We start from the raw sequence: 27076 nt of genomic DNA on the forward strand, positions 1-27076 counted from the left end.
GAAGACAATTTGCCAGTCTTTACATTGTTTCCATGGTATACATTGATCCAAATTGAATGTGATGAGAAAGAAATGATATCCTTAAGGAAGAAACATAAAATATAAGAGATAGCAGGATCAGACAATAAGATATCAGTTTTTTCCCCCTAAATTAGAGGTAATAGTACTTGGTCTTTGTTCAAACTCCACAGTTCTTTCTCTGGATACAGATGGTATTCTCCATTGCAGATAGCTCCAAATTGTTCCTGATTGTTGTACTGATGGAATAAGCGAGTCCATCAAGATTGATCACTGCCCCCATGTTGCTGTTAGGATGTACAGTGTTTTTCTGGTTCTGTTTATCTCACTCAGCATGAGTTCATGCACATCCCTCCAGGCTTCCCTGCTAAGCCATTCCCCAATTGAAGGACATTTACTTGATTTCCAATTCTTTGCCATCACAAACAGGGCTGCTATGAATATTTTTGTACAAGTGATGTTTTTACCCTTTTTCATCATCTCTTCAGGGTATAGACCCAGTAGTGGTATTTCTGGATCAAAGGGTATGCACATTTTTGTTGCCCTTTGGGCATAGCTTCAAATTGCTCTCCAGAAAGGTTGGATGAGTTCATAGCTCCACCAACAATGCACTAATAAGTTGACTGTTTAAGAGTAAATGTTTAAGGGGCGGCTAGGTGGCGTAGTGGATAAAGCACCAGCGTTGGAGTCAGGAGTACCTGGGTTCAAATCTGGTCTCAGACACTTAATAATTACCTAACTGTGTGGCCTTGGGCAAGCCACTTAACCCCATTTGCCTTAAAATAAAAAAGAATAAATATTTAAGGGAAATAAGTAGCTAACAGTGTCCTGGACTATGTTCTACCTTTGTAACAACAACATTATTAGACCCTATTGTCTAACAACTAACAACAATTCAGATAGAGAAAAGTATTTCATCTATTTAAAATTAGATGCCTCCAATATCAGAAGCAATGTGGTTTAGTATTTGAGTTCTGGATTTGGAGTTAAAAAAAACTGTGTTCAAATATCATTTCTGACATTTCCTACTTGTATGACTCTAAAGAACATCTCTTTGGCCCAAATTACTCTTTAATTTATTTACTAAGCCCTAAACAGGTTGCATTCTGCAAGCGTGGTATTCTAATAACATCCCAGATCATGAATTCATCTTTATATCTCATGTTAATAAAAGAAATCATCACATTATTATGGATATCATTTGTACAGGACAGTGCATCTCACTCATCTTCCAAAGGAGGTGGAGGACCAGGAGGACCAGGAGTCTTCAAGTCTGGCTGGCTTTACAAAGGGAATTTTAACAGCACAGTCAATAATAGCATCACTGTCCGGGTAAGCAAGTCATCATTATCCAGGTTTACTGTAGTTATCCTTGAGGGCAGCCCAACTAGAAGTCACAGCAGAAATGATTTTGCTCGTATGTGACTATATTCCTGTCACTCTTCATATCTTATTTATCAACATATATGATTGTTTTCCCAGAACAGTGTCCAAGAAATAAAGTGAGGCAATGATATTTTTAAATATTTTAATTTCTATGAAAAATATTTTATGATAACTCCAAACAATTATAATTTTCTTTTTTTTCTTTTTTGACTTAAGTCATTTAAAAAGCGGTACTTTCAGCTGACTCAGTTGCCAGATAACTCTTACATTATGAATTTTTACAAAGATGAGAAAATATCCAAAGAACCTAAAGGCTGCATCTTTTTGGATTCTTGCACAGGTGTCGTGCAGGTGAGTCTAACTTGTTTTCTTTATCTGAGATTTTACTTGAAAAAAATGTTCATGTGTTTCCCCTGTGGCCATATTCCTTCTACTTGTTTCAGGTTTCCTATTTTAATAGTGTTTACTTAGTAATGGTTTTCTCCTTTTTTTAAATATTTCATTGATTCCTTTTGTTTTATATCACAGTCCTTTCTGAATATATCCCATACATATTATATATGTATAATTGAATGTATGTGGATATATTTTATTACTATCATTTTTATGTCAAAAAATTGTGTCTATGTGCATACATACCCATACCAATCTGTATGTATGCATGCATGCATGCAGGAGCATCTAGGTGACATCATAGTAGATAGAGTGATAGACCCAGAGAAAAGAAGATTCATCTTCCTGAATCCAAATCTGTCCTAAAACACTTAATATCTGTGTGAGCCTGGATCAGTCACTTAACTTTGCCTCAGTTTCATCATCCATAAAATAGACTAGAAAAGGAAAAGGCAAACCCCAAATGGAGTCATGGAGAGTCAGACACAGCTGAAAAAAAGACAGAATGAACTATAAATATATACATACATACCTATATAATCACAAATATCTATCAACATATAAATATAGAGAGAGATATACACATATAAAGTCCTCCCCTCTAACAAATAAAATTATTAATAAAAAATCATCCATTATATACTAGGTACTTTGACAAGCTCTGGAGAAACAAATTTGAAAACTTCTCATGCTCTTAAGGAGTCTAATTTTTTTTGAGACAAATTATATATACATGTGTGCAGAAGAGATAGCTTCTAGGAGAATTTTGAAAGCTTTCATGTCAAAAATGATGCTTGAGCTGAACCTTGAAGGAAGGAGATTCCAAGAGCCAGAGGGAAGGGGAGAATATACTCAGGTAAAAGAGATTGCCAGTTCAAAGGTCATCAAATGAAGCATCAGGTAAGAAGAACATTCAAAAAACATAATTCTGACTGGTTGATAGAGTCCAAAAATACTGGTCATATTTAATAAGGCTGAGAAGACAGGTTAAAATCAAGGTATAAAGGGCATTAAATGCTAATGAAATATAGAGACCAAATACTACAAAGCCATACATCTATCCCTAATACTGTTGGGTCTTACTTTCCTCACATATGTAATAATGGGATTGAACTAGATGGCCTCTGAAATCCTTTTCAACTCTAAAGAATAATTAATAATAATAATAATGATTAACATTTATATAATGCTTTAATGTTTACATAGTACTTTATAAATATTATCTCATTTGATCCTTATCACAATTCTGAGAGATAGATGCTGATCGTTTTTTCAGTTGTTCACTCATGTCCTCTTTGTGACCCCATGTCATTTTTTTGGGAAAAAACACTGGAATTAGTTTCCCATTTCCTCCTCCAGTAGATTAGACAAATGAAGTTAAATGATTTGCTAAGGATTGCACAGCTAGTAAGTGACTAAGGCTGCATTACTTTAGACTCATCACTCTATTGAGTCACTGCAGTGTCTCCTAATACATGCTATTATTATTTCCCATTTTACAATTGAGAAAACTGAGGCAGACAGAATAAATGACTTGCTAAAGGATATACATTTTTAAGTATCTGAGGTTGAATTTGGACTTAGTCCTTTCTAGTCCAAGTCTAGGTCTCTCTCTCTCTCTCTCTCTCTCTCTCTCTCTCTCTCTCTCTCTCTCTCTCTCTCTCACCTACCTGTCTCTAATAAATGACTGATTGATCAACATGAACTGCTGCTTCATTGAATCAATAAGTAAAGTAAAATTAAGTAATTACTACATGCCAGTACCTGTGTCAAGCATAATGACAAAAACGAAAGTCTCCTAACCTCAGGAAGTTTGTGTTCTAGTGTGAGAGATAACATGTACACATCTAACACTTCGCAAAATTGTTGTTCTGGGTGGTTCCTGGAGGGGATGTTCTATCACTGGAAAGGACCAGGGAAGATATCATGTAGAAGGCTGTACTTGAACTGAGTCCTAATGGAAACCAAATATTGCATTAAATTGGAGATGAGGAGGGAATCCATTTCAGGCACAAAAAATAGTCAATTTAAAGGCAGAGAGCAAGACAGGAAGTGGAGACTTGTTGAAGCTTGTTGGTCTCTCCTTGTCCCTTAATCCAAGCATATATGTATCTTAGTCACTAAGCCACATTAGAAATTCATGATGATACCTGTTACCTCTATTTCGCAAATCCTAACACTGTAAACGCTTCTTCTCTATTGGGTAGAATGATCAAAACTACTCACCAGATTTCTATATTGGAATCATATCAATACCTATTGAGAGACAGAGACAGAAATAAAGACAGAGACAGACAGACAGAGAGATAAAGAAAGGAAAGGAAGAAAAAGAGAAAAAAGAAAAAAGAAAGAAAAAGAGAGAGAGCAAAAGAGGGGAAGGAAGAGTAGAAGTAGAAGTAGAAGTAGAAGTAGAAGAGTAGAAACAAAAGAAAGAAGAGAAAGGGAGGGAGGAAGTAATGTATAATACAATACAGGTCTATAGCTAGGTGGTTTAGGGGATAGATCACTGGCCTTGGAGATAGGTGGACAGGAGTTCAAATCAGACCTCAGACTGCTTGACTCTTACTAGCTGTGTGACCTTGGGCAAGTCACTTAACCCTTGCCAGTCATCCTGATTCCTGACTGGCCATTACACCCAGATGGCTCTAGAGGAGATAGTGAGGCTGGTGACTTAGTAAAGCCCCACCTTACTCAAATTCAATTCAAGTACTTGCTGTGGTTTCACTTCCCTATTATAGTCCTCTGAGAAAATGAAGGACAAAACATTATAAAGTCTCTGGAAGCTTGGAATGATGGAAGTTGTGTGATCATTTTAGTTATCACTCTCCAGAAGCTGATCATCTCAGAACAGCATGATCAGCTCCAGCCAGGGCTGTTTGTCCAGTGCAGAGCAAAATATCCCAGAGATCACTGAAAGCTCATTTGTAGGTTATTTTTGCATAAATTATCCTGATTGGCTATTTAGATGCTCAGAAATTCCCTGAATAATTGCATCACCCTTTGTTTCCCTCTGGCTGGATAATTCTTCTTCCAGGGAGGCTAGTAACTAAGACACACTTCACCCAGAAAACAAACAACATTTGTGACGTGTCATGCAAGCCCACAGAGACATTGAAATTTTAATCCTACATGCTTATTAGGTAAAAGGAATTTAAGTTGTCTGGGAAAGTAGGAAGGATTTTTGTTGGTATAAAGGGAAGCATTAAAGGCAGTAACAATATTCTAATAGGTTGCAAGTGAAAAACAAAAACCAGTCTCTCAGAAATTCCTAATAGAAATCAAAAGGTCCAAATGCTCTGTCTGAATATTTTAGGAGTGTAAGATTTCTATTTACCAGAACTTAATGGCAGTTAAGCGGTTTCTTTAGATAGGGCTATAAAGAGGGTGATTCTTCTGGTCCACTGAGTTCTGACCAGGACTGACTTCCTCCTAGAAAGATGTTATGTCTCATGCCTCCCATTTATTCTTCGAAGATACTTTGGTACCATAAGGTTGGCATATGTATGAAAAGCTTCATAGGGTGAACAGCTGGCGCTATTTGCCCAATGTTATGTTGTTCTGGCCAAAGCTAAGTGACCTATGATTATAAGCTCACTTGTCAGTCCCTTTTTCCTTTCTTCAAAATTGCCAACATTTTACTTTCTTTAGGACATGGGGAATAATAGTTCATTTGGTTAGTTCTTATTTGTATTAAGGGCTATTGAGGACATAATCACTTCCTGGCATATAATTTACCCAAATAAAAGGGAAAATGTGAATATTTGTGTTGGATGGTAGGAAGACTGCTGAATTTGGATTCAAGGGACATGTATTAGAGTCACAAATCTATCATGATGTGACTTTAGGAAAATCATTTAGCCTTTCCAAGGTTGCAGTATCCAATCTGGAAAATGAAGGAGTTAAACCAGTCAAAAATATACAAATTGGAGCTAGACAGGAACTGAGAGGTCATCTTGCCCCAAACCCCATAATAATGTTTGCCCTTCATTTTTGAAGAGGACCATAACATCAGGGAGATGATGCCATGACAAGCACGTGAATTGGATTTGAGTGAGGGGGTACTGTGCTAAGTCACCAGCCTCACTTTCTCCTCCAGAGTCATCTGGGTCCAGTGACCAGATGTGGATCAGGACAACAAAGGATAGTCCTGGATGAGAGGCAGTCAGGGTTAAAGAACTTACCCAAAATCTCACAACTAGTAAAAGTCAAGTATCTAAGCTGTATCTGAACTCTTCTCCTCCTGACTTCAAGGCCAGTGCTCCATCCATTGCTCCATCTAACTGCCCCCACTTTCTAAAGAAACTGAGGTCCACAGAAAGATGACTTGTAAGGTCTCTTCTATTTCTAAATCTATAATCTTATGATCTCAGTTCTTCTGATACTTGAATATTAAGTTTGATTCCATGGTGTAGGATTTACATCTGATTTTATTGCTCTGGTACACATCGTTTATCATTGATACTTTATGGATATCAAATAATAATGAAGTTCCAGAAAAATCTACCTGTGTTCATTTGCATTCCAAAAAATTCATACCTTTCCTCAAAAATAATCCTATTTTTAAATGAATTCCTTCTAGATCCATATTTGTGATGATTTAGAAGAGTTCTGACTTAGTAATTGTATGTAAGTTCTGACTTAGGAAATGTATGATTTAGGATGTTGTATGCCTACTTGAATTCTGTAATAGGAGCATTTCTTCCGGGAATTATTCTTAGACTGTGTAATGCTATTCTAGGAGACTTAAGTCCTAGAAGTATTTCTCTCCTGGAATACTTTAAGCAAAGGTTTTCTCTGCTTTTAGTAGCAAGTTGTTTATTGTGTCCATCCTTCTGCTCTCTCTCTATATATCTACCAGTAATCACTTAATTGATGAATATGGTGAATCTTTCCTTCCTTCCTTCTTTCTTTCTTTTTTCTTTCTTTTCTTTCCATATTCCTTCCTTTCCTTCTTTTCTTTCTTTTTTTCCTTGCTTCATTGTTTCTTTTTCTTTCTTTCTTTTTATCCTTCTTTCTTCAATCTTAATTGATGAGCCAGTGCTCATCCTCTTTGAGTTCTCCACAGTAATTGGTACTGTTGAGCACTTCCTCTTGAATACTCTCTCTCCTCTTTATGTTTTTGATATTGTTCTCTGTTCTAACTTCTCCTTCTCGGTCTCCTTCACTGATTCTTCATACCCACTAATCATGGATGTCCCAAGGTTATATGCCTCTGACCATCTTCTCTTTCCTCTCTATATTAACTTTCTTAAACAAATGATTTCTAGATTATGTTATGCTCACTGTCTCTCTGGAGCTACAGTCCCAATCAATTAATCAATATTTATTTAGTGCCTACTATGCTCCAGGCTCTCTACTAAGCACTGGGGATACAAAAAGAGGCAAAGCACAGTCCCTACCCTCAAGAAGCTCACAATCTAATGGCCAATAGAATTATGTCCTATAAGCATCTCAAACTTAACATATCAAAACAGATCTCATTATCTTTTCTCCCAAAACTTTCATCTCTTCCAAATTTCTCTAATGCTGCCAAATTTTCCCAGCTCCAATCCATTCCCCTATTTGATAAATTTCAGGGGTTCCCTATTACTTAGAGGATCAATATGGCATCCAAAACTCTTCATACCTTTCCCCTTATTATTTTTCTAGTCTTTTTTACACTCAGTTCCCTTATACATATATACTCTACAATCCAGCTATTAACCTATTTGCTGTTTCTTACATAAAATTGTTAATCTCCCACCTCTGAGCCTTTATATACTAGCTGTCCTTCATATCTGGAATGCTCATCCTCTTCACCTGCCTTCCTTCAGAATCTGGTTCAAATCCCACCATATTTAGGAGGTCTTCTCCAGTCCCCTGAGGTGCTAAGACATTTCTTTCTGAGACTCTGTCCATCTGTACTGTATTATCTTATGCATTTTTGTAGTTTACATGTTGTTTCCCCTGATAGAATGTATGCTCCCTTTGGACAAGGGCAAGGACTATTTTGGTCTTGGTAGCCCCAGAGCCTAGTACGGTGCCTTTCACATAGCAGGCCTTTTATTGAATAATTGAAAGAATGATGAATTTGGAGTCAAAGGACATGGATTCAAAGCTTGGAATGACCACTTATTACCAGTGCTTCCTAGGACTTTGTATATTCCTAGTTATTAATCTGTTGTTTCCTCCATTAAAATATGAGCTCCTTGAGAACAGACACCATGTGTGCCTTTCATCATATCCTCAGTGCTTAGCATAGTATCTGATGTGCAAAAAAGTGGGGCAGCTAAGTGGCACAGTGGATAGAGCACCAGCCCTGGAGTCAGGAGGATCTGAATTCATATCCAACCTCAGACACTTAATAATTGCTTAGCTGTATGACTTTGGGCAAGTCACTTAACCCCATTGTCTTAAATTTAAAAAAAAATTTTTAAGTTTTTGTTGACTAACTGATTAACTACTTAGACCAACAAGTTAGATGATTTATCTGATTATCTATTGAACTAGATAGTATCATAAAGAGAAATCCAGAAGGGGATGCAATCATGGACAGTGAATTCAGATCTCTTGGGCATTATTAGCCTGGTATTTTTCTGGATAGCTCTTATTTCAAATCTGGAATTCCTTCAGAAGGCAATAATGCTGAATTTTAAAAGGAGAGAATTAATTAAGTGTTACAAAGCAATCCAACAAAAGTAGAAGATAATTGCATTTTAAAGGAGATGCCAAATTTCCATATGGAAAGGACAATAAAGAACCTAATGGAGGTATTTTTCTATTATTGGCCACAAAAGGGACTATTTGACTATAAGTTTAAAAAAAATATATCACTTAGCAATAAGTGAAAAGATCCACTGCTCAATTTATAGACATTGAACTGGAAAGTTTAAAGCTTACTTTTCCACATGCACTTCAAGTTTGTTCTGGCAAACTTTTTAATCTAGCTGCATAGTGTTCTATGAGCTTATATAGAAAGAATAGACTGAAGTCCATAGTATGAGGTATATGTTAAATTATTGAAAAAAGATGAAATATATCATTGTTGTTTTTCTTTCTTACACCAGAAAAATCAAAGTTATTAGATCCTCTTAGCACAACTCGCTCAATGATACTAAAACATTTAATATTAATTTTGACATTTTATCCTTTATTGAACATTGGTTCCCATGCTTAAATATTATCCTCCTCTTTCAATAATGTGAATTTTATTGCAAAGCATTATTAAGTTTATATTCCTTTTGAATTTTTGGGGTACAGAGCAAGGGTAATGGGGGGTGGGAGAGAAAATCAAGCTTAAGAACCTAGGCAAATAACTACACGACCCTACTAAGAATGTTTTTGTCCTCTTTGCCCTATATTTCTCCCTTTTCAACTGAAATACCTGAATCCATTTGGTATGCAAAAAAAGAAATCATCAAATCATCAAGTTAGAAGCTAGAAAAGATCCCAGAAGCAACTGGGCCCAACATTTTCATTTTAGTGATATCTAGGAGAGAGGGCTTAAGTAACTTGTCCAGATAAATCCAGGTCTTCTTGACTCCCAGTTCAATGACCTGTCTACCATGCTTCCAATCCTTCTGATACCATATGATTAACCAGCTTTTATGTTAGCATAGAAAAAGTGAGATCTAATTGAATATGGAGGCAGTGAGAAGCCACAAAAGTTACCAAAATCAGTTTTCTTACCACTGGCCTTTATTTTTTTAATATGACTTTTGAAGAACTGTAGTACCCCCCTATAATGAGAGAAAAGGCCTATATGGCTATCCTTAGTGTTATAAATTTTAGAAGGGACAACTGCAATTCCTGAGGGACTATTTTCTGAATACCTTTCTTACTATGAATCTGCAATGTGTTTTGTTATGAGAAATCTGTCCATAGCTAAGGCATTCTCACTTTGGTGGTGGTGTGACTTCATACAGAGCTCAACATTATTACAGAAAGACAGACTGGTAAGTTATCTAATGAAAATTCTTATAATCAGTTTGTTAATTAAAGCCAGACAGACTAGGTTAAATTTTAGAAAGGCAATGGGGTAGAGTGGATAGAGAGTTAGCCTTTGATTCTTAATACAAGTCCCATTTGGGAATTTTCTAATGGTATGACCATCACCAATAAGTCATTATACCTCTCTTAGCCCTCATGGAATTCCCTAAGCATGATATCAATCTTCATTGGTAGAAAGAGATCCATACTTGGAATTCTTCTATTTTTGCCTCACAAGCTGCTTGCTTTGGATACCTCCAAAAGACTGTCCCATAAGCACCTCACCCTCAACATGTTTGAAACCAAACTAATTATTTCATGTCAAAAAGCTTAAATTTCCTTAGCTTTTTGGAGGGTCCTTCTTTCCTTCCAGTAACCCAAGTTTGTGGCCTTAGAATCATCCTTGACTCTTCCTTCTCCTTTTCCTTCTCCCTTCTAAATCTAATCAATTACTACGTATAGTGGGAGGTAGATAAATGATATATGGAAATGATCATATGTATAGGAATGGTCTAATTGAGTAGACTGAAAGATTCAAGGGGGAGAGGAAGAGAGAAGTTATCAAAGAAGAGGTACATATGACTTTGATCTGAAAAGCAGAAAATGATTTCAATGGATCATAACAATAAAAACAGTAACAGTCATAATATTAGTTGGCAGTTATATGGTGCTCTAAGGTTTATAATGCACTTTACAAATGTTATTCCATTTTATCTTCATAGCAACCCTGTAAGGTAGATTACTATTGCTCCCATTTCATAGATAAAGAAACAGATGCAAATGGTGGCCAAAAATTGTCTGAGTAAAAATTTGAAATCAGGTTTTCTGACCTCCAAGACATCACTATCCACCTATTGTACCACTTATTGTGGTGGCAGGGTGTCTATGCCATGCATCAGGAAAGGCCATGTTCAGATGTTCAAAGGCAGTAGAGGGCAGTATGAGATCAATGATCTGTCCATATTGGTTATAGCTATGCAAATGAGAGTATCATGAACTAACTCTACCAAAGTAGAGTGGTGGAGAGCAATGAATTCTATTTTAAGGAGTTGGTATTTTACCCTCTAACAATGGGGAGTCACTAAAGGATTCAGAGCAAGGAAATGGTATAAGAGCAATTAAGATTATTTTTATGTTAGCACAAAGGAGGAATTGGAAAGGAGAGAAATTTGAAGCACGAAAAACAATTATAATCTTGCAGACAGAAGGTACCTGAATTAAAATGATTTCATTATCTGAAAAGTAGGAGATAAAAGCAAGAAATATCTGAGATCAAATCCTCTCTACCTGGCAACTGATTAAATAGTGGGGAATAGGGAAATAGGGAAAAGGAAGAGTTAAGGATGGTACAGAAGTTTCAAGCATTGATGTCTGGGAACATAGCAGTATCATAGAGAAGTATGCAAGTCAGGAGAAGGGACAGATTTTAGAGAGTCTCATAGTAATTCTTCATTTATTAAAGAAGTTCTTAAACTATTCTATTATAGACAGGTAGGTGGGCCCTAAAGTCAGGAAGACGAGATCAAATCCCACCTCAGACATTTACTAACTCTATAAATAACTGTTTGCCTCAGTTTTCTTAATTAAAAATTGGAATAATATTAATCCTTACCTCCAAGGGCTAGTGAAGGTTAAACAAGATCATATTTGTAAACTACTTAGTATATTAACTGGAATGTTATAGGTTCTATAGAAATATTAGTTTTTATTAATCTATTTTGTGTCATGGACCCCTCTTTGGCAGCCTGATAAAGCCTATGGATACTTTCTTGAAATGTTTTTAAATGCATAAAATAAAATTAGAATGGAATTACAAAGGAAGCCAAATAGATTGAAATAAAGATATATTTTCCCCATCTGATTTCATATATCTCATTCAATCTTTCCATGTAGTCCTGGGGTCACTGGATCCTATATTAATAAACCCAAATCCAAAGATTTATGACTATAAAAATACTTCCTCACAATATAGTGGATCTACATGAGCAACATCAAATAAGAAACCATATATATATATATATGTATATATATATATATACATATATATATATGTATATATATATCACAACTTGAAAAAGAGAAAGGAACTTTTTAACTTTTTTTAGGGTTTTGCAAGGCAATAGGGTTAAGTGGCCTACCTAAGGCCACACAGCTAGGTAATTATTAAGTGTTTTAAGCTGAATTTGACCTCAGGTACCCCTGATTCCAAGGCTGGTGCTCTATCCACTGGACCACCTAGCTGCCCTGAAGGGAACTTTTTCATACAATAAACTCTTAAACTCTTAAAAGCTAATTATTATCTGATGTTTGAATATCATTGAAATATGCCACCAAATTTTTTTCTAGATTCCATTATTATCTTGATTGTAGACAGTTGGAGATAAAACCTCTCAAATGTATTAATCTTCTGAAATTTATACTTACCGTATTTTGATTATTTTTCATGATCTCAGAATAGAAAAAAATAAGATATTATAAGAATATTCCAATTTTCAATGCCCCTTTTTGAGAGGCAAAGGTTATTTATATGATGACTTGGAATAAAAATATCAATTATAATAATATATTATGTAGGTTACACATATAGGGAATTATCTAATATATAAGAATATTTCAGATAGAGAGATAGACAGATACATAAATAGATACATAGATACATAACTAGATACAAAGATACATAGATGTGGATGGAATGAGTAAATATTATCTGAGATCTATTCCACTTTTGTAGAAAGTTGGAAAAGGGTCATATTGACAACACAAGATGAGGAATAACAGGAAGAGTTCAGGACCACTAGGGGCTAGGTGATCTTTCCTTTCTCCTAGAGAGGCATTCATCGTATTGTGCCACCCTCAAATATTTCTAAACACAAAGTTTAGAGATTTAAAAAGAAAGCAATTTCCTTGATTGTCCTCAAGGAAAGTATAGCCCTTAGCTTAAACTTACCAATTTGGACCATCACCACCAAGTACTAGTTACACACACAAAAAAAACCCCATAAATACACAAATAGTTAATAGCAAGTAAACCTATTTAACCAAACAAAACAAAATGAAAATTATCAAAGTTCTAGCATTAGAATTCCTGAGTATGTAAAATCTCAGCTCAGACTAGGAGAGAACAACCTAACCCAGAGACAGTACTCTCTGCATAATGTCTAGAGTTACAAGTCATTGAGGAAGTTGGGCCTGCTCTCATATTTGTCTATGGCTCTGAGGGCTCCAGTCCATCTTTTGAAAGTCTCTCTCTTTCTTAACAATGTCTCTAGAACTCTGTGTGTGCCTCTGAAATCCCTCTCTGAACAAACTGAAATAAGTCCCATGTGCAGGCAAGGTCATCTTCAGTATTTTCTCAGCCACTCAGGAGTCATATCTCCTGTTTAAGCAGCATAGGACTGACCCCTTGCAAAATTGCCCGAAGTTTTACACAACACTAATGTAATATTTTGCAGAGATTGCATACAGCCTCCCTTTCCCCAATACAGTGCCCTCTCCCACCTCCCACAAAATATTTCATTTGATTTCCACAATAAACGTTTTAGGTAGGGAGGTAAGTATTGTGAAACCACTTATTGTGATGATTTATTTGCAGGTAAAAACAGACTAAGAAAGGTTAAGTGGATTGTCCAAAGTCACCAAGCTAGTAAATGATGTCCCTAGCACCAGAATTCTGGTCTTCTGACTTCTAATTCAATGCTTGCCACCAGCTTTTCCTGCTGTCTACATTCAATTATCTCAAAATGAAATTGCAATTCATAAAATGTAGCTTCTTAAAAACCAATTTAAAATATTACATGCTCCTGAATTATTTTGTTATTAGCTATCTACATTCAAAAGTCAATGACTTTCAGGGTCTTTTCTTTTGAATGAACTGTAATGATATTCATTTTCACACTTTTTTTAAATCCCCTTGATAGTGTTGCTTATAGGATTAGGTAGGTTAAACTAATGATTGCATGTAAGTTTCAGAAATAATTCAGAACTTGAGCATGCTCAGCATAAAATTTGCTTCACTTGAAAACAAAGGCCAAATAAAATATATATACTTTTAAAAGCAATTTTCAGCTCAGTTATTTTTTCTAACAATAGTTGTATTATTTGTAGCTATTATTGTTGTTGAAATTTTTTCCAAAAAGTCAATACTTGTCCTTGATAATATGATGTACAATAAATAGATCCCCTAGTCAATATCTATATGATTTATGCGAATCCTGAGGTTTTCTGGTTTGTTTGTTTTGGCCTAATTTTTCTTTTCTTTTTCTTCCTTTTTTAAAAAAAAAAATTAATAACTACTAACAATCCAGTTATTCCAATTCACGCAGGAAAAAAAATATTATTTTCCATTTGTAAAAATGGCTAGATTTCCTCCTTTAAATTCTTTCCTCTTTAGTTTATATGCTATTGTGCTTTCCTAATTCTCTCCTTACCTCATTTTTTTTCCTATAAATAGAAGGGTGTTGTAGAAAACACTGAAGCAAATAAGAGTTATAAGAACTGAATTTTATTCTTTCTCTACCATTAACTAGGCATGTGACCTTAGGCAAGTTGATTGATCTTTCATGCCTTGAATTTCTTCTCTTACAAATTGGGGATAATAATTTACCTTCTTGCCTCATAGCAACAGTATAAAGATTAAATGAGATCTTTTATGAGTCATAATAAAGATGAATATAAACAACATTTTAGATGTATAAATGACTGTCTTCATAACATCCTTACAAGCTAGACTGCAGAAACATTATTATCTGCAGTTTAGAGATAAGTAAACTGGCCTTTTTCTTCCCCTTTGGAGACTTCATTTTTTCTAGCTACCTCTGCATAATTCATTTCCATATCAAGTAAAACTTCCCCACTCTCCCTAGTCTCCTTGTTCCAAATACCTCAGGAGTCTCCATTTGCTTGTATCTTTTCCATGAAAGGATGGCTAATATAAGGAAATAAATCAATTCTAAGAAGAATGCCATATTGTTTAGAGGGTTGACCTCTCCTTTTCCCTCCTATTCTTTCTCTTGTCCTTCTTTCCCTTTCCCCTCCCTTCCCTTCCCATCTCCTTCTCTATCAGGAAGATAGTTATACAAACCTTCAAGGCTTTTAGTGCCCTTAGGAAGTTCCAAGATAGTGATTCTAAAGCTATCTTTGCTTACTTTAGTACTAGAAATCATAGCACAATAGTGAAACTAGTGTTGTGGAGTGCAACTTTAAAAAAATATATCTATCCATCAATGTTTAAAGATATACATATGTGCATTATTATTATGGTTATTATTATTATACAGCAAACACAGGATGCCCTTAGAAGAATGCCTCACAATATCCAAAGTGGAAATGCTGTTGAATTTGGAGTAATAGGTCCAGATCAAATAATAAATGATCCAGCTGGTAAATGATAGGAAAATTTAGGAGAGAGAGAAATTATTTCTGGGGATAGTGATGAAGGGTATTTCATGAGAGTTTAATAAATTGGTTTCTTTAATCATTTGAATAGAATGCAAATTCCTTGAGAACAAAGACTGCTTCAGTGTTGGCTGTGAACTGAAACCTTACTTGTTGAATATTGCCTATGAAAACACAAGATAGTTGGTTTTAATTTGAGGAAATTAATAATGGTATTGAACTATTTAGGACATGTATGTTTTCTTGCAAGTCATTTAATATCAGTGGTATATATCAATTGTTGCTTCTGTTATTTTTTTAGTCACATCTGATTCTTTGTGATCTCATTTGGGCTTTTCTTGACAAAGGTACTGGAATAGTTTGCTATTTTATAGATAAGGAAACTAAGGCAACAGGGTTGTCTAAATCTTTTTAAACCCCATTTGAGGTTTTCTTGGCAGAGATATTGGGGCATTTGCAGTTTCCTTCTCCAGCTCATTTGACAGAATGAAACTGAGGCAAATAGGTTTAAGTGACTTGCCTAGAGTCACCTAGCTAGTAAGTATCTGAGACCAAATTTGCACTCAAGAAGATGAATCTTCCTGCTGCAGTTGTGGTACTCTACCAATGTGCCAGCTGGCTATTTCTTATTGCTTCTACTTACTAACAGTATTGAATGAGGGAAGACATTTTGGTAAATTTTGAAAAATTAACATAAAATTTTAGTTCATATAGTCTATGTATCTATATGTAATTCCTGTGTAATCAAAGTAATTGTCCCTTAAAATTGATAAAGAAATTACCAAACAATTGATGAAGAGAGAGAATGAATATTTATTAGACTCCTACTCTGTGCCAGATACTGTACAAATATTATCTCAGTTGATTAGACACATTATTTGGTGCTAAAAGACCCTAATCCAAATCATTCCATTTAGAGATGAGGAAACTCATCTTGAAAGGTGGAGTGACCTGGTAGGTAGCTGAGTCTGGATTTGATCTTACTTCTCCTCAAAAGGCAATGTGGGAAAATGTAAGGAATTCTGTTTCAGAAGTTGGGAGATGTAGCTCTAGATCAGGCAAATTTTACTGGGAAAAAACCACTGAATTTGTAATGAAAAGACAATAGACTAGTCATTTAATTCTTCTAATGTTCAGTTTTCCTTATCTACAAAGTGAGAGGGTTAGAATAATACAGCAAACTGTGTTGTACCTATCATCTCTGAACCTGATGCAATGACCCAGATTTCTGAGAATTCAAGAGTCTTTTTTTGTACTGTATGATCCTAGGCTAGATCACATGTTCTTTCTGGTTGTCCATCCCTACATAGGACAGCCCAAAGATGATTCCTCCTCCTCCTCCTCCTCCTCCTCCTCCTACTACTACTACTACACACACACACACACACACACACACACACACACACACACACACACACAAACACACACACACAGCTCCAGGGAATGGCCTAGGAGTAAAAAGGATAATGTTCCAAGTGTCTTTCTTATCTCACAGTGTCTGATGAAAACAATGATATGTACAAATTTACATTTAATAATTACCTGGAGATAAAGGACACTTTCTAATCAGAAAGAGACTTAAGATAGAGATTTTTGATCCTAGCAGGAGTAAGTGGTTTCAAAGACAAATTGTCTGTATCTCTACTTACAGCTAAGGTTCCAAAAAAGTCTGATTCCTGAAAGATAAAAATTCAGGAACCCATAGAATTCTATTGAGGGAGAGTTGCCAAGATGTTTTGTTTTGTTTTTTTCTTTTGCTACTTTAATGACCAAATATGCCTTCTTCAAACCAAAAAAAAAAAAAGTTGGCAAAGTCTAATCCTCCTCAGATAATTTCCTCAACTGAAGCTCAGACCATGGTTACAGAAACAAGTTCCTCAACCATTTGGGCAATGGAGACAACCAACAATAGTTCTGTTGATACCCAACAATCACCATGATTTAGTAAGGCAACTCACAACAGAATGGGTAAATCTAGAAATGACCATGAGAACAGCTAGAATAGAACCAGTGGAGCAACAGAGATATTTCCAAATATCATCATCCCCAACAACATTTGGGGCATGAGAAAGCCTTTCACAAATGTTGATTCATGTTTTTTACAAGTGTTTCACCTATTATATCTATTATACCTATCTTCTCATTGTAGATGATGTGTTTATTTAAAGAGAGCAGGCCCAATGAGAGGCATGAATTGGAGGTGAAGGGGAGGACATTTCAATTGCTATTTATCTCTTATTATGACACTATGGTAAATGCCTTTGCTTTCATCTAATTGTGTCTTCTGGCTAATGAATAAAAAGTAAACCCATCAGTGGAGATTCATGGGTATAGTTTTGAGTGAATCTAGGCCCACAGAATACCTTCAAAAAAGACTCCACTTGTAAGACCAAAGTGTCCCATGTACTACAAAGCAAAAGGACTGGATAAGATTTTGTTCATATAGCCCTTTACCCACACCTCTCATCCAGACTATCACATTTACTCAGTTTCCTCATACGAATGATGCTGCTATTTTCTTGGTCTCTGAGTTTTTGCAAAGTAAAATTTAGTTGTAGTTCTACTCCCCCTTTCACTTTACATATCTATTCAATCACTAATTTCTGCTTATTCTTTCTCTATATCATTTGTATTCATTTCTTTTTGTTTATCTCCATAGCAACCTCTCTGATTCAGGTTTTTTTTTAGCACTTCATAATTTAAAACTGCAATTGCCTCCTAATTGTCTCTCTACTTCCCATCTCTTACCCTTTTAATATGATTATTGAGGAATCTAGGTGACAAATCACATAGTTTTTAAGAAAGAACTCAGACTCTGTTTCACAAAAACCTTACTTGATCCTATTACTAAATTGAATCTCAACACCCCAATATAATTCAAGGTACTATATAAAGTTCTACTGTCCCATTTTGGAATTTCTCCAATCTCATGTTGCAACAGACAACAATCTAGTCCCTCCTTCTAGACAATCTGGTTATTATCCAAGATTTTTCTCATTCATGCCTTTTACTTTCCTCAAGATTTAGCCATAAGACATCTCAGATTCAACCTGTCCAAAACAAAACTCCTTTTTTTTCTCATCACACCCTCCCCTATTCTAGACTTCCCTGTTATTAAAGTATTCCTGGGCTCATAAAGTGTCTGTCCCTTCTCCACCCTTTCCTGCTATCTCTCCTAATTGGTGTTTTTGGCTTCTTTAAAACTCAAAACTTAAAACTCATGCCTGCAAGCAATCTTTCCTACTATACCCAGTTGTCAATATCTTCAAATCTCATTCTCATAATATTCTTTAAATGCTTTTATTTGAAGCATATAGAGTATGATTGTTTTTTTTGGCACATGAACTTCTGAGAAAAGATGTTCTAGATTGAAAATACCATGTGAGTCCACATCTACTCAAAACTGTAACTCATGAACCTCTACCAATATATTTAGTTGTAGGAATGAATCAACCAAATTGATTAGTTTGAACAATTAATTCAAACAAAGGCATTTAATGAGCTCACATAGTAATAAAAGCATCAATTTTCTCATAAACTTGATACATACTGTCTCACAAATATATACATTATCAACAGGAATAGTGAACATAAGTAGTGATCATCCATAAGGGCCCATAAAACAAGACTATATGTGTCTAGGGAGTTTGTGTGGAAGCCTGTACATGGCTGATGTGGCTAGGGGGCATTTGTGGAGGAACACATAGATCTAGGACCCACATTCAGATGATATACATGTAGGAAATGCATCCTGTCAAGGTACATGTGTTAAGTGTAGATAATTAGACTGCACAGGTTGCCACTATACCCCATGGAGGGGCAACCCCTATCTTGCAATACTACATGGCCAGTCTTCCTATTGAACTGGTCCTGCTTCTTGCTGGACATTGTGTTGCTGGAGGACCCTGCTGGGCATGATGTTTTCAGTGCTCCCCTGTGGCTACCCCATCTCTGCTGCTCATCATCTTTGCTGAACTTTAAATGAAGGCTGGGTCAAATGTTAGCTTTTCCTCATGAAAAGAATGAGTCCTGGACATCTCTCTCTTTTAGCTTAGACTCTTTTAGAAAGGCAGGTCCTTCATATACTCATACTATCATGATGACATTCAATTATACTGTATGATAAGCCATATAAGTCATAAGGCTAGGGCAAAGTGACTTTCTTGCCAAAAGGAGAAAGAAGCTTTTTGGTATGATGGGCTCCTTTTCTACAGCAAAGAGAAGAAAAAAAAAATTAAAGAAAAAAAAATTTCTCATGTTCCTAACTGACTTAAAAATTCTGCTTAGAGCACTTTTGGGGGGATTACTTTACTACATTGGAACATAACTAGACTACACTATTCACCTGCCATATACTTCTCTATTTCCCTTGAAAAATATGCAAAAGATTTTGGCTCAACTTTAAATGGGAAAAATGTATTGGCCTTTCTAAAAGGCCATCCTTTTTAGTTTATGTAGCATGATACATAAGACCAAGAGTGGATTTGTGGAAACCTGAAAGAAGAGAACTTAGTTGTACAGACCAAAGGTAGAGTGAACCTGTTAGTGTATACCATGGACAGGAGAATTCAATACCACTGCTCTTCTGGAGAAAGAGTCATGGAAATGAATTTGACCTGTGATTTTCCTTTTTTTCTTATTAAAGTCTTCTGACCCTTAGTAAAATATTCATTATTCAGACTTCATTGAGAACAAAGGCCTTCTGTTTCATGTTAAAGATTTTCAAAGACTGAAGAAGAAATATTTGTATTTCTACCTGTGGATGGACTAATTATATAAATCTTTCCTATGTATATCAGGTGGATATATATATTTTACATGCACATGTATACACACACACACACACACACACACATATATACATATATATATATATATTTGCATGCATGTATATATTCAGAATAGGATGAACAGGGCAGCCAGTGGCATAGTGGGTGGAAAGCCAGACCTGGAATCAGGAAGGTTCATTTTATTGAGCTCAACTAGCTGTGTGACCCTGGAAAAGTCAGTCAATCCTGTTTGCCTCAGTTTCCTCATCTATAAAATGAATTGGAGAAAGAAATGGTAAACCATTACAATATTTCTGCTAAGAAGACCCCAAATGGGGTCACAAAGAGTCAGATACAACTGAAACAACTGAACAAAAACAAGTAGGTTGATAGGGATAAAAAAAAATTGGAGGTTCAAGATTTGTGGTTCCATTAATATGGGTAATTCCCAGGGTCAAGAGTTCTTCCACCAATGCATATCAGCAACATGCTCATAGAACTTATAATCTCAGAAAATTGTTTGGGTACTGAGGTTGCTTACCGATGATTGCATTGTTGATATGTGTGTTTTGGGGAGGGCTTCTTGATTCTAAAACCAGCTCTCTCTCACTATACCAGCATTCTGCTTCTTTGACTCTTATGAATTTGAGATACTTATATTGACAATATAATATGAAATATGTAAATATATAATATATTAGAAAATGCTTATATTGAAAATATAATATGAAATATTTAAATGTATAATATATTGGAAAATGCCAAAGTTATTGGAAAGTACCTAAGTTCCAAGACAACAACAATCTAGTCCTAGTCTGTTACTACCTGGATAAATTATTCCATTGTCATTTTTTTCATCATATATTGGTAAGAGATAAACTTGCTCCATCAACCCAGTAAAGTTATTGTGGAAATCAAATGAAAAAATAAATATACGTGTGAAATCACTTTAAATAAAAGCACAGGGAACTAGAAATGCAAAGCATAGGATCATAGGCAATATTAGTGGTAAAATAGCTTAAAGATCTTTCAGTTCAGTCCCATTATTTCACAGATGAAAAACAGTCTCAGAAAGGAAATTACTCAAAGTCACACAGATATTAAGACTAACACATACAGAAAACTGCATCTCAAGATGTGACTGACTATAGCTTCTTGGAAGTTGTTCTTCCCCAAAATATTCTTCCATTCAAATCTACTGTCACTACGTACAATGAGTGTACAGATCCACCAGATGCCAAAAATTATGATCACTAAAAGTTCATTATTTTTGTTTTTGTTTTTAATATAGAAGGGAGGCTTAGCAACAGGGAGAGAGGGAGATTAATAGTTAGTAACCATCTAGCTTCTGGTCTATAATAAAGCCCATTATTTCATGTTGAAATTTCGTAACAGTTCCAACTTACTTTGCCAGATTGATTCCACATCAATTTTCCCCACACATTTTATGGTCCAGATGAATTGGAAAACTTTCTGTTCTGACTACAGGACTTTCCATGTGCTCAGAGGTTGTTCACCTGGGATCTATGAACTTTTATTTTTAATATTTCAATCACCACATATCAATATCATTGATTTCCATTTTAATTCTGTATATTTTATTTTATGCCTCTAGAAACATTATTCTGAGAAGGATTCCATATCCTTCATCAGACTGACCAAAGAGACAATGATACAAAACTAATTTCTGATCCTAACTTCATGCCATCATATAAACTTTCCTTCTTGGAGCCCAGCTGACTTCTCCTCTACCCCCCTAGAAAATCCTTAGCTACCTTAAGGTTCAGATGAAGGGTCACCTTTCTGTGAGGCCTTTCCTCATCCCCTCTTGTCTTAAAGATTTCCCCCACCAAACTACTTTGTATGTATATTTTTACTAACTTATCTGTTAACCTATTGTTTTTCCTAGTAGAATATAAGCTCCCTGAAAGGCAGGACTGTTTGTTTTTTTCTTTGTATCCCCAATCCTTAGTAGAAGGTTTGGCACATAGTAGACTATTAATACTTGCTTGTTGAATGAAACTGAACTGAATAAAATTGAGATGAACCTCCTGGAGTGATCTTTTCAATTCATTTGCTGACCATTACACCCACTCTCCTACTTTAAAGAAGACTTCCATAGTATAGTATAGTCCTGGTCATAATAAGAGTCCACATTTGCATTGTGAAATATATGCATATATGTATAATATCTATATCTATATACATATATTCATATATATATATAAACATAAAATGAGTATAATTATATTTTGACTACTTCACAGGATTGCTATAAGAATTGAATAAGATTCTATATTAGAAATTTAATGGGCAGCCAGGTGGTACAGTGGATAGAGCACCAGGCCTGGAGTCAGGAGAACCTGAACTCAAATTTGACCTTAGACAATTAATAATTGCCTAGCTGTTTGACCTTGGGTAAGTCACTAAAGACTATTGCCTTAAATAAATAAAATTTTAAAAAAGAAATTTATAAATATGAAAAGGTTTTATATATTTATACATACTTATATTTTAATGTATCTGTTTTTAATCATTAAATTAATATATCTCACTATTATTTATAACATAACATTTCTAAATAAATTATAAATACATATATATATATATATTTAAAATCTAACTTGATCCTTACACTAAGTCTGTGAAGTAAATATTCAAAATTTAATTATCCCCTTTCTACAGATAAGGTAAGTGACTTGGTCAAAGTTATACAGATATGTTAATAGCTATAAAATTTTTTTTGATCTTCATAATAACCCTGTGAAGTAAAAAATCAAAATATAATTAAACCCATTTTATAGATAAGTCAAATGACTAGGTTGAGGTTACAGGGCTATTCAGGAGCAGACCAAAGACTCCATCCAGTATTTCCTGACTCCAAATGCAAATATTTCTATATTCAGCTGCTTTTCCTTTTACACTAAGGGAGAATGAATGTAAATCACCCAGTCATACTAGAGGAAAGAATATCACCATTTCTAGTCTTATCACTTAAGAATGAATGGAGAACTGGATTCCTGAAATACCTGTGTGCATTTTAGAGCCCTTAAGGTTAATAACTTTGCCTTGCCTCTTCAGATATAGCAAGTTAGTGATTAGAAGTTGTAGAAAATTCATTATTTTCACTGAATAGTTGAAAAGAACTAGATTTGGAATCTAAGAACATGGATTTCAATCTCTCCTCTGCCATTAATAGTTGCATGATCTTGGACAAGATATTTACCTTTTTAAACCTCAGGCTCCTCATCTATAAGGAAAAAAAGTGTTAAACTGGAAGACCTCTAAATCTATGTATGAATTATATAATGACAGCTTTGCAAAGAAAAGTGGCAGCATAAAATATTTGAGAGAAGGATGACTTTCCTTAGCACAAGTGCTACTTCTTTTTTTAAAAAAACTAATCTGAAAAGGTGTTGTCACCTATAAAATTTTGCAAAGGTCCTAATGTTAAATGTCAATAAGCTCCTGGTATTAGCTAGTTGGTGTAGGAGATAGAATGTTGAATTTGAGATCAAGACCTGAATTTGAATCCTACCAGAAAACATTTGCCAGACATTGGGGGAGCCATTTAGATACTTCTCAATTAATACCCAACTCACAGAATTGTTGTTAAAATCAAATGAGAAAATTCATGTAAAGTAAGTTATATACTCTTGGTAAGCTTCAATATGTTACATAAAAGTCAGTTATTATTAAGATTGATATTAATATCGCTATTTGTTCCATTTGACAATTTGCAAATTATTTGGAAGTCAGAGATCAGAAAACTTGGAAAATCCAAAAATTTGCAATTTAAAATTTCACAGGTACCTCCCCCACAGCTGTGATGCAAACCTGGAAGATCCAAGAGGTTGAAATTTAAAATTTCACAGAATTCCCCAATTATGGTACCAAGCACATCTTAAAATATCTCTGACTCCAAGAATTAGCAAATGAAAATACTATACCTCCAGCAATTCTATGCAGAATGTGAGACAGAGAAATCAATTTTGATTCACTCATCCATTCATTTCACAATGATCCTAATGGAATGGGTCAACATTTTTTTTTGCTAAAAATGGTGGATTTAAGTCAACCACAAACTCATTATGACCAGCATAGAAAAAGTAGCATAAAAGATATCCTCAAGGACATGTATGAAAGGAAAAAGGAAGGAGTTGATCACATAGTTAGAATGAAGGTTAAAAGAAGAACAAACCAAGGGCTGCAATGATACTTAAGAAAGAATAAAAGAATCAACGCATCAAATGACTCCATGACCACATATTTATAGTAAGACACTTTTGGACAATTTCAGAAATCATGAATGAATTTAACATCTACAAAGATAGATGTAATATTGGATTCATGCCAAAGTGCTTGATGGAACAACTTTCACCAATAAACACATCAACTAGTCTATACTTCTTTATTTGAAGAGTCTCATAATTCTGCTACTTAGCTATCTGCCATTGTTTGAAAAATTCACAAATAAATTATTTTTCCCCCCTCTCTTAGAGGTACTTTTGTTCCATGTTTCATAGGGTAATTATTGAAACCTTTCTTTTCTTTTCCTTTGATGCTACAGAATAACAGACTAAGAAAACATGCCTTTGAATTGAAAATGAATGATCTGACGTATTTTGTTCTGGCGGCTGAAACAGAGCTGGATATGGATGAATGGATTCACACTCTCAACAAAATCCTCCAAATAAATCCTGATGGCCCCCTTCAAGAAAGGAAGAGTGCAGACCTCACAGATCTCAAGCTGGGTGAGAAACAAATGTGCTACCACTTCTTCTCATACTGAAAGGAGACTCCTTATTTGGGAGTCAGGTCATTTAAGCTGCCACCAGCTCAGATAGCTTTCTGCATCTAACCCATCTATCCCAAAGGCATATAATAATAGTGATGACTGCAAATGAATGTTTTTTCCAGGTGATTGACAATAGTTTAAGATATTTCAGCAGAAGTTGGTTGAAATATTGCAAATGTTATTTCTGAAATGAGGGAATGGATCATGACATATCCCAGAAGATACATCACATTTTATGACCTGAAATTAGACTCAAGTAACAGAACTTCTCCAGGTTGATTTTTTTGAAGTGATGATAATATAAATATTCATAAATTCATAAATGACTAGCCATACAGAGGATAGCATCTTAGTTGTAGAGACAAGAAAGCCTTATTCAAATCTGAACTCACTCTTCCTAGCTGTGAGATGCCAGGTTAAGTTACCTAATCTCTCAATATCTCAAATTCCTCATCTGTAAAATAGGGATATTAAGAACATTTCATTTTTTATGAAGATTAAATGAGATATTTGTAAAAGACTTTGTAAACTTTAAAGCATTTCATAAATTCTAGCTACTTCTACTGTTATTAATATAGAGCAGCTAAGTGATATAGTGGATAGATCACTGGACCTGGAGTCAGGAAGACCTGACTTCAAATCCAGCCTTAGATACTTAAGAGCTATATGTGACCCTGGGCAAACCATTTAACTGTTTGTCTCAGTTTCCTCATCTGTCAAATGAATGGAGAAGCAAATGATAAACCATTCTAGTATCTTTGCCAAGAAAACCTCTGCTGAGGTCACTAAAAGAAACAACTTGACTGAACAACAACATTATTATTATTATTATTATTATTATTATAAATTTTGTTTAAAGAAAATTCTTCTAAAACTGTACCCTTTTGACTCTTTTCTTCCTGGTTAACTGTTGTTCAATCTCCTTTGCTTGTCCATCATGTGTGTCCCCCAAGACTCTGTCCTGAGCCCTCTTAGTTTTTTCCCTATACTATCTCACTTAGTGATCTTAGCAACTCCCATGGGTCCCGTTATCATCCTTACACTGATGACTCCCAGGTCTACCTGGCCTTAGATTTCACAACTCTACTGTTGTCACAATCACCAGGCGCCTTAGGATATTTTCAGCTAGATATCCTAGATGTATCTCATTCTAAAAACTCTAACATCTCAAACATCTCAATTTCTGTCAAAAGTACCATCATTCTTCTGGTTTCTAAAATCATTTCATATTACATACATATATTCCAAGACCATATCAAATTACATAAATCTTAATCTCACCCCTTAACTCTCACTCAACAAAAATATCCAGTTTGTTGCCAAATCATGTTTCTGCCTTTACAATATGTGCCCTTCTCTTCTGTCCAAAACCACTGTTCTGATTTAACCTTTCATCACCTCATTACCTGAACGATTCTAATAGCCTTCTAACTGTTCTCCCTGACTCATGTGAGGGGGAGAGGCAAATGGAAGAGACAGGGATGGAGGAATAACCATTTATGTAGCATATCATTGGTTCCAGACATTGTGTTAGGCTCTTTTTACAAATATTATCTCATTAGATCTTTGCAAACTTTTTTTTAATGAAACATTGCCTATTAACTATGCTCAAATAGAGTAATATAGACTAATTTCTTTTACTTACAAATGTTCTAATTCCAAATTAAATGACCAAAAATCAGATTTCCAAATTGGGATGGCACAAGATAGATCATGAATTATTATTCTTCACTGACATAACATTTCTATACTGAAATCTTATTTCTTAGAACAAAAACAGAAGTGCAAAGGAAGCTCTTAACTTTAACCTTATAAAGTGATTCTTCAGGAACTGAAGAATCTTAAGTTTAAGAATCTTAATCTTATCTTAAGCTCTGGAATGACTGGAAACTAACTATGAGGCAGATATTATTTTCATTTTACAGTTGAGGAAACTGAGGCAAAGAGAAGGTAAGCACCTTGTGCAGGATCATACCATTTATACATGTATGAGATATGATTTGAACTCAGATCTTCATGACTCCTATTCTAATACTCTCTATCCACTGTACCACCCAGAAACCTGACAGTAGAAAGAAGACTTCAGATATAAATAGTTTAAGCCATTTGTACCTCTTGCCTGAATGAGAAGAGAATATCTCAGACTCACAGAATCTACTTCTCTTCTTTCCTCCATCATAAATACATATTTCATATTGCTTCTGTTCCCTTTGTTGGGCAAGGCTGAAGATGAAAGGGAAAGATGTTATTTTGCACAAAGAGGGACCTAATTTCAAACAATAGTAGTGTCCAGGCCTAACATGAAAGTTTCAAACCATGAGAAGTGGATTTGATAAAAATCTTAAAATAC

The 27076-nt window shown here is 35.0% G+C and overlaps 1 protein-coding gene across 1 annotated transcript in view; it reads left to right on the forward strand.

The window, feature by feature from the left end:
* Positions 1 to 27076, forward strand: part of DOCK10 (dedicator of cytokinesis 10) — a 392886-nt gene that overhangs the window by 248770 nt on the left and 117040 nt on the right. The window contains exon 8 of the mRNA XM_074192737.1: positions 24499 to 24682. Within this exon, the coding sequence (XP_074048838.1) occupies positions 24499 to 24682 (184 nt within the window). The remainder of the gene's footprint in view (positions 1 to 24498; positions 24683 to 27076) is intronic.

The sequence above is a fragment of the Macrotis lagotis genome, chromosome 6 (assembly GCF_037893015.1).
Source record: "Macrotis lagotis isolate mMagLag1 chromosome 6, bilby.v1.9.chrom.fasta, whole genome shotgun sequence".
NCBI lineage: Eukaryota > Metazoa > Chordata > Mammalia > Peramelemorphia > Peramelidae > Macrotis > Macrotis lagotis.